Raw genomic sequence first — 8,566 nt, 5'->3', positions numbered from 1 at the left:
AGTCAAGTCGCCAACTTTAAAATTACAAGTGACCAAAGCAATCATGAGGAGGATTTGTTGCAGCACCTTCTTTGTCCAATATCCAATTCGCTATTTTGGATGTGACGAATTCTCAAGCAATGCTCGCAATATGTCACACAAGAAACCACAACAGACTCCAATTTTAAAACGTCCACCTTTACATTTTGACTTAAATTCTCTGGTAAATTGAACTTCTGCGGGTTTAACTATTCCAACAGTCTGGGTCCAGTTTAGCTGCTTTTGACTGCTCCTTTGTCACAGGGGGTTGCTACCTGACCCAACCACAAAGGGGGTTTGAGGCTCTGGCTAGAATCAAATCAGCAACCTTCTCGTTACCAAGTAAATATGCTAACCACTCTACCATTAGGTCCAAATGTATTCATGACGATCACTTTTGGATACACAAAAAGAAGATGGCAACGATCCAAATGCTAAACTCAGAAAAAAGGTCGTCCAAAATCCAATGACAGACACTACTTTGACTGTGTCTATCTTTTAAATACAGTCTATAGCACAGGAGTCGAACTCCAAGCCTCGAGGGCCGGTGTCCTGCAGGTTTTAGATGTGTCCTTGATCCAACACAGCTGATTTAAATGGCTAAATTACCTCCTCAACATTTCTCAAAGTTCTCCAGAAGCCTGGTCATGAACTAATCATTTGATTCAGGTGTGTTGACCCAGGGTGATATCTAAAACTTGCAGGACACCGGCCCTCGAGGCCTGGAGTTCAACACCCCTGGTCTATAGCTTGCGCTGAGCTTACATGAAGTGGGGGACAACATTTTTTCGTCCCAAATGGTCAGACTAACTTAGATAAAGTAAAAGCTAACAGCCATACGGTACCCAAATTAGGACGACATCTTGCCAATTTACTGATACAACTACTACAAAAGTCAGAGGTCACTGTAATCACATGCACCAAGACTGGGAGGATGTGTACTGGCCTCCTTCTGGCTGTGGCTACAATTATTTAGCAGGAAAGTGAAACCGGCATTACACACAGGAAGCACTAACAAATATATTTTTGGATAACAATAAATATGATGAATCGTGTTCAGCTGTACTCACTCCTGCAGCTCTGTGTGGTAGCATTGCCATAGTAACCCAGTTTGCAGTGCTGGCACCCGTCGCCCTGGGTGTGGTACAGGCATTTGAGACAGGCGCCGGTGCGAGCATCGCAGGAGTCCAGGTCGTGCATGTCGATGTTGTTGTTGCACTGGCAGGGCATGCAGCGCCCACCGGGCACCAGAGGATTCCCAAAGTAACCCGGGGCACACTCGTCGCACCTGACACCTGGAAGGGATGCAGGAGACAAGTCAGCTGGTATGGTATCGTACATGAGACCTCAAGTTTGTTGCTTTTCTTTTCCTCTTGAATCTAAAGATTGAGGTCTGGCACGCTAATTACAGACTACTGAAGTGTGTTTGTACTTGTGATGAGTGTGTGACGTGAAGACATGTTGACAAAAACTGCACCTGAGCCCCGCTTACATAAAAACAAATCTGTGAAGTGTTGTGTTTACATGCCTTTGTATCCGCGGCCGCACACACACACCAGCTGATTGGTATTAGGCAGAAGGTAACAGCTGTCTGCAAACTGGCGTCTGCTGCGTGGCCCATCAGGACACATACAAGGGCGACAGTATCCGCCTGAACCCAGCTCTGGGTCACCATGGTAACCGCTCAAACACCTGGTAGCAGAAGAAAAGGTGTTAATGGATCCTTCAGTTTAGATCTGGAAGGAAAAGGTTAGTAAAAATCAACTGTTTCTGAGAGACACCTGAGTACTGAAGAAATGTCTGCCCAAACTGCAACGTCCCATATAGCTGCATTCATATAATTTTGCCTTAAAATTACATCGGATAGACTCAGTTCAACACAGGAGAGAAGGAGCTGGGTTTGGATGGGTTGCAAAGCGGCTTGCAGATCCACAACTCCAGCACTGTGCAGTTTTCCTCAGACAACTTAATAATAATAATAATAATAATAATCTTTATAAGCCTCTTTCCGCTGCTCAAAAACTAAGTAAATAATATAAAATAAAAATGTTGCCATCCATAACTGAACATTTTGATTTATTAACTAGAAATTTCAGGATTTCTTTATTTTCAGGTCATTTTCTCAGAAGTTTGAGTTAATAGGCCAAATTCTTGAGATAACAACCTGAAACTTTAAATTATGAACGGCAAAAAAAGGAAATGGAAGTTTTATTTGAAGTGTCTTCATCACTAGCAGTGTTACACAAGAAAAAAACCCAAATGAAACGTTTATTCTTTTATTTTCAACCCTGTAATGCCAAGTGTGTCATATTTGATGCATAAGATTTTGTGAGTTTTTTAAGATTTCTGCATGATTGGAGTGTTTTTTCCCTTAAAAAAACGGAATAAAATGCACAATTAACTTTTCTAAGCAATGAAACTGCACAAGAATATATAAATTTCATTTCTAGAAAATAGTCTCTGTAAGAAGGTTCAATAAACACTCACTAATAACAGTGTTTATAACCCATAAACACTGTCAAATTCAATTTTCTGGTAATTCTTTAATGGTTCAGGGTTTACAGGGATAAATGGCAGAAAACTGAATTAGCTGAGGAAGTCAGGTTTTTTGTCCTGTTCTTTTTGTAACTGATGCTTGTGCTTATTGTTCTCATCTTTAATTCAAATTTGACAAATACTGTGGGCTAAGAAATGCTATCTTCTGCTGTCCTTATATGTTGCTACCTTTTTTTTTAGACATCTACACTCCTTTCCACACATTGGGGTTTAATGGTTAAATCTCCCTTTTTCCTTGACCAAGGAAATGAGCTTTGAGGCCCTTGAAAAGCTATTATACTAATTCTTTTATGTTGAATCTCTATAATATCTGTCTCTACCTCACTAGTATTAGCAGATTTAAGCTACCACCACTGCATCTACATTCACATCCTCACCTCTCGCAGTGGTGTCCGGTGGTGAAGTCTCTGCAGCCCTGACACTCTCCAGTCTGAGGGTGGCAGTACTCGCTGTGGCCGTTACACTGGCACGGTCGGCAATGAGGGAAGCCCCAGAAGCCCGGCAGGCAGTGTGAACACTGGCGACCCGTGGCCCCTGGAACACACTCGCAGTGGCCGGTGGCCTCGTGGCACAAGGGGCTGACAGAGCCCAGGGGGTCACAGTTACAAGCTGTGGGGGTGAAGGGATTAGGATTAAAGTAAACATCTAAACTGAAGATGAACACGTCGGCATTGAACTTCAGCTGCACTCACGTCTGCAGCCGGCGGGGCCGAACAGGAAGGTAGCCGGGGCGCAACGGTCGCAGTTTCTGCCTGCGATGTTGTGTCGGCACTGGCACTGACCGCCACTGGGGTCACACAGGGAGCTGAGTGAACCCTGAGGGTCACACTGGCAAGCTGAGGGATGAGATTGGGGGGGAAAGGTGATGAGAGTGGAAGCAGGAACAATTTTTAACATCTTCACAATCTGAAGATGAAGATGAACTACACACCCATGGCTCCTTTGTGCAGCAAGGCAGAGGCACTGAAGATGTACTGTTTACAGATGTCGGTCATGGGGCTCTTTATGATGCTCTGGCTGTTCTCCAGACATCGATAGCGCTGGAACGTATCCCATGCTTGCTCTCCCACGTCTCCGTGGAACATTTCTAGCTCTCTGACACGGGGCATCAGCACCACCTTTAAAAACAGAGAAGAGTGTAAGGAGCTACTGAGGGCCACTATGGACCAACAGTTGGAGCTTTCACTGGCTTGGAAGGACATGAAATGTTCCTAAAGCAACTGCTTTAGAAAATGAGTGTCCGTGGTCTTAAGTTTTTACATTTCAAGAGAGCCGTACGATCTGAGCAGGACAGGTCCTGGAGTACAGGCAGGACCTGTCTGAACAGGTGTGTGTTTGTGTGCAAAGCCACATACCGAATCGATGAGTGTGTACGGGTTCTGGACGGTGCTGACTGACGAATAGAGAGGCAGATTGAGTTGGATCGTGTAGTTCAGCCCTTTCTCAAAACACACCGGCCTCACCAGCAACACATGTCTGAAACACACACACAGAGTTAGTTTATGTGTCTGTGTGAGCATGTTCAGTGTACAGTAAATGAATGTTTTACCTGGATCCAGGTGGAAGAGAGATCGACTGCTGGTCTCCGCTCTGGAAAGAGTTACTGCAGTGACTGGAGTAGTTTGGAGGGTTGAAGACGGGGCGCTGCACTTGGATGTTCACCTCCTCCCATTGCTCCGGTAGCTGTCGACAAACAAACATACATGTGGTATTCCTTCATCGTTCCTCCGTCTTTGTTTCTGTTTGAGTGTATTTATTCAAATAAACTGTCCATAGGCTACCCTGTGTCACATGTTTCATGAAAAAGAGATAGTTGGCATTCAGGCAAAGTTTTTCCCAATCTTCTGTCCAACTTTGGTGAATGAATTATTGCCCTAGTTTCTTGTTCTTAGCTAACAGGAGAGGTACCCGGTGTGGTCTTCTGCTGCTGTAGTATTCAGACATGCTCTTCTGCATACTTTGGTTGTAACGAGTGTTTTTTTTAAGTTACTGTCGCCTTCGACTTGAAACAGTCTGGCAATGCTCCTCTGAGAACTGCCGCTCACTGGATGTTTCCTCTTACTCGGACCGTTCTCTGTAAACTCTAGAGATGGCTGTGCGGTGTACTGCTGATCTCAGTAGATCGACAGTTTGTGAAATACTCTGAGAAGCTCGTCTGGCACCAACAACCATGTCATGTTGAAAGTAACTTAAATTTGAGCTTCAGCAGGTCATCTCGAGCACATGCCTGAATGCACTGAGTTGCTGCCATGTGATTGGCTGATTAGATATTTCTCTAAACAATGGTATTCCAGTTGGCAAACAGCTGTCACATACTTCATATTTATCAACACTTATTGATGAACTAGATAACTCAGGGTTTATGTAGAGAATATTTTCATTTAATTAATGACGGAAAGGACAGGAGATTGACGTTTGCACGAGTTTTCTGCCTGTTTGTCTGTCTGCTCAAAAGATTACGCAAAAATATTCGACCAAACTTTAGGAAAATGTTCAGTAAAGAAAGAAACCATAAAAAGTTAGTGACAAAGGTTCTTTCAAAAGGTCATGGAGCAATAACTGACTCTGAAATATGCAAATCATTTGTGTTACCTGTGGCTCATAGCGTATAAGGATGTCATAGTCCATGGACTCGGGAATATTGTCGATGCTGAACTCTAGATAGGTTCCTTCTGGCACATTAACGAAGCCCATACCAGTCCACGTAGGACTCCGACCTTCAGGATAGGGCCGAGGTACCAGCGTCACGCCCTGATGGGGAAACAAACGTTCACAAATCTGGAGGGAAAAAAAAGCACCACAAGCCGATGTGAACACACTCACAGGGCCGCGCTTGGCGTCCTCTGCTTCGTATATGTAGTGATCCAGAGCCATGAAGTAGTAGCCGGACTCGACCTGATCGCAGCGGCGCCCGAACATGTGCTCCCTGCACACACACTGTCCCGTGTGAGGATCGCAGCTGTGGACAGATGGCAGGTCGGAAAAAGAAAGACAAAGTTTTACACATCCACATGCTTAAACTATTTTTTTCCTTGTTTATAATTTAATGAAAATGGTGAGATCTTCCATTAATTTCATTGCTTCCTGTTAGACATCTTTCTTCTTTAGAGGCAAAACAGCTGCACATCTTTCTGCAGGAGCTGTTCTATTTAATGGTCAATGGTAATCTCTTCTTGCCTCCATGTACAATTGTAAAATGTATTTTAATAAAAATAACTAATATAGAAACATGCATCTGTCTAGCATAGACCTTCACTTTGGTTAAGAAGTGGCCTGAGTCACATGCAAACAGAAACTTCTGGAGGTGAAAATATGCAACCATAAACTGCAGTTCCTAACCTGGCCACTTGAGGCTGTCTTAAAAAACAAGCCAATCCCAAAGACACAAAACGCTTTACTTTACAGCAGTGAAAAAGCCTGTTTGCAGACTTATATGAAAACTGCTTTATTGGACATTTTTCCAAAAATTAAGGGTCATTTTATGCTCAAAACATTTTTGTGATGAAGGAAACATTTGGTCAGCTGGCATGAAATGACCCACTTATAGGGACCTGTCATATTGCTAAAACTAAACACAGATGTTTTTAATATCATTAATTACACCTACTCATTGTTGACAGCCCCGCCCTGGTCACAGTCACATGGTCTGCAGCCATCCATGTCATTGGACAGACCCCAATGCTGTGGCTGTATAAGCAGAAAGCAGATGTTTATGAGTAATAAGTGCACTAAGGCAGAGAGGAAGGTATCCAGAGTGAGCGTGGATCCGTACCCGACACTGATCACAGTTGTGTCCTTCGACGAGTCGTTTGCAGAAGCAGCGTCCTGTGTCTGAATCACACGGCTTTCCTCCTGGCAGCATTCCCAGCGGATTACAGGTGCAAGCTGCCAAAACACAAAACGAAGCAACAGGATAAACTGCATCAGCCTGTCTGACTGTAGTTACTGTATGTTTATCTATACTGAGTATGTTTGTGTCTATTTTCATTTGAAGTTCTGTGGTATTACTATGATATTTTATTATTATTGTCTTCCTCGAACCAAATCACTTCAATTTTTTTACCCTAAAATTCCACAAATGTACATATTAACATGCTGAAATTAGGGTATATTTAATATACTATGATCTATTTGAATTTTAAAAGGTAGAGGGACTTCTCTATAGATTATATAGGAAGTAAGAACTTTGTGCTGCATTATTATTTGCACAGCGGATGGATTCACATGTGTGATTTGGCTGATTTTGCACAGGATGCCCGTCCTGATCTAACCTCCCATTCATCTGGATCTGGGACCATCGACATATTTAGAGTTTTCACCAACATACCAACAACCTTAACCTTAGTTTAAGGTTTGCTCGGTTTTTCAGGGTTTAATTACGAATTAACTCACTTTATTTTGTAGCATTTTATTCCATCTCCTTGTGTTAACCTTTGCTTTAATACGATTTCATAAGAAAGCGTATAATCTGACTTACGCAGGCAGCCATGTGGCCCTTGTCCCAGCCCGTAGTGTCCTTGTCTGCAGTGGTCGCAGCGCTCTCCTTCCACATTGGCTTTGCACCGACACTGACCTGAGATCAGCCCGGCAATCACATCTGTCCTCGGGTCACACAGGCCACCCTCCAGAGAACCGGAAGGCTCGCAGTTACAGGCTAGAGAGAAGAAAAAGACATTAAAGAGATTAAAAAAGGAATGGACACCACAGTATAAGGCTCAATATGCCAAAGATATCAAAAATATATCATATGTAGCAGGATGTAGTTTGTAGCATCACTTCTGATATCACTAAGGACAATTTAGTAGATTTTTTGCAGCTTATTCCAAACTTACAAATTCTTTACTCTGATTTTATAACAGATGTTTTCATGTTTTCTCTCATGATCGACTGAACTGCGGTTGCATAGCAGTGACCTACGTTCACAGATGTTTGGGTCCCTCAGGTTTCTGCTGGGGTGCTGGTAGAAGAACGGCGCGCACTGCTCGCACTGTCGGCCCAGCGTGTTGTGCTGACAGTCGTCACACACGCCTCCGCTCACGTTGCCGGACGCCACGTACACGGCCAGGTCAAAGTGGCACGACGTGGAGTGCTGGTTACACTCACACTCTGAGAAAGAAGGAAAGTGAAACGTAGACTTTGAGTTTTCTTTGAAAACAGAAGAGCACATTTCCTGTTCACATTTTCAGTGTTTTCATAACTTTACTACCAATTAAAAAGTTTACATTCAATTAAAATACGCAAACCATTTTTTACCCCTGGAAGTTTCACTGCTTCCTTTGTGGTTAAAACATTATCCTACACATATCAATTAAGCGTTCTTTGACTGTCAGTCTCCCTGTTTGCTGTCAGTACTGTCATCATGTTTGTGGAGATCTTACTCTGAGTTTAAAGAGCTGAGAGCTGTAGACAGACTTTTCCATGTTTGTGTTCTTACTCTTGCAGGCGTGGGTGTTTCGTCCCTCAGCAGGCCTCCAAGGCAAATCGTGATAAAAGTCTTGGCAGCGCTCGCAGTTCAGTCCCTCAGTGTTGTGATTGCACATGCACCGGCCATGGACCTACACACACACACACACGCACGCACACATATACAGTAATAGCTTATTACTGATTTAACCACCACAAATGTCTGATAGCCAAATATATTTGTTAATATCAGTTTATTAAAATATACGAAGCTGAATCAGGTTTCTTCAGCACTGAAGTGCTTTTTTAACATTTCAGGCTTGACAAAATTATTATAGCCTGGTTCTACTGGAGGTTTCTTCCTCCTAAAAGGGAGTTTTTCTTTCCCACTGTCGTCAAAGCCCTTGCTTGTAGGGGCTCATCTAATTGCTCGGGTTTACTCTGTTTTCCTAGCCGTATTGTATGGTCTTTAGCACACAATATAAAGTGCCTTGAGGCAACTGTTGTTGTGCTTAAAAGAACTGAATTGAATTCACACACCTTCCTCGCATCATCTCATCCCCAGTGGTAAGATTTCTAAGAAAAAGTC

General features: G+C 43.2%; 1 protein-coding gene across 1 annotated transcript in view; it reads right to left on the bottom strand.

Moving 5' to 3' along the window:
* Positions 1-8,566, bottom strand: part of lamb1b (laminin, beta 1b) — a 30,726-nt gene that overhangs the window by 10,642 nt on the left and 11,518 nt on the right. The window contains exons 9-22 of the mRNA XM_013914382.1: positions 8,009-8,129; positions 7,492-7,680; positions 7,052-7,228; positions 6,347-6,459; positions 6,182-6,261; positions 5,398-5,533; positions 5,167-5,325; positions 4,124-4,257; positions 3,930-4,050; positions 3,506-3,692; positions 3,267-3,410; positions 2,952-3,183; positions 1,547-1,710; positions 1,089-1,313 (exon numbers count right to left, since the gene is read on the bottom strand). Coding sequence (XP_013769836.1) covers positions 1,089-1,313; positions 1,547-1,710; positions 2,952-3,183; positions 3,267-3,410; positions 3,506-3,692; positions 3,930-4,050; positions 4,124-4,257; positions 5,167-5,325; positions 5,398-5,533; positions 6,182-6,261; positions 6,347-6,459; positions 7,052-7,228; positions 7,492-7,680; positions 8,009-8,129 — 2,182 coding nt within the window. The remainder of the gene's footprint in view (positions 1-1,088; positions 1,314-1,546; positions 1,711-2,951; positions 3,184-3,266; positions 3,411-3,505; positions 3,693-3,929; positions 4,051-4,123; positions 4,258-5,166; positions 5,326-5,397; positions 5,534-6,181; positions 6,262-6,346; positions 6,460-7,051; positions 7,229-7,491; positions 7,681-8,008; positions 8,130-8,566) is intronic.

The sequence above is a fragment of the Pundamilia nyererei genome, unplaced genomic scaffold (assembly GCF_000239375.1).
Source record: "Pundamilia nyererei isolate P.nyererei 1_Seehausen unplaced genomic scaffold, PunNye1.0 scaffold00192, whole genome shotgun sequence".
NCBI classification, from domain to species: domain Eukaryota; kingdom Metazoa; phylum Chordata; class Actinopteri; order Cichliformes; family Cichlidae; genus Pundamilia; species Pundamilia nyererei.
Note: the sequence above shows the minus strand (reverse complement) of the source record. Positions and strands in the feature narration are given on the sequence as shown.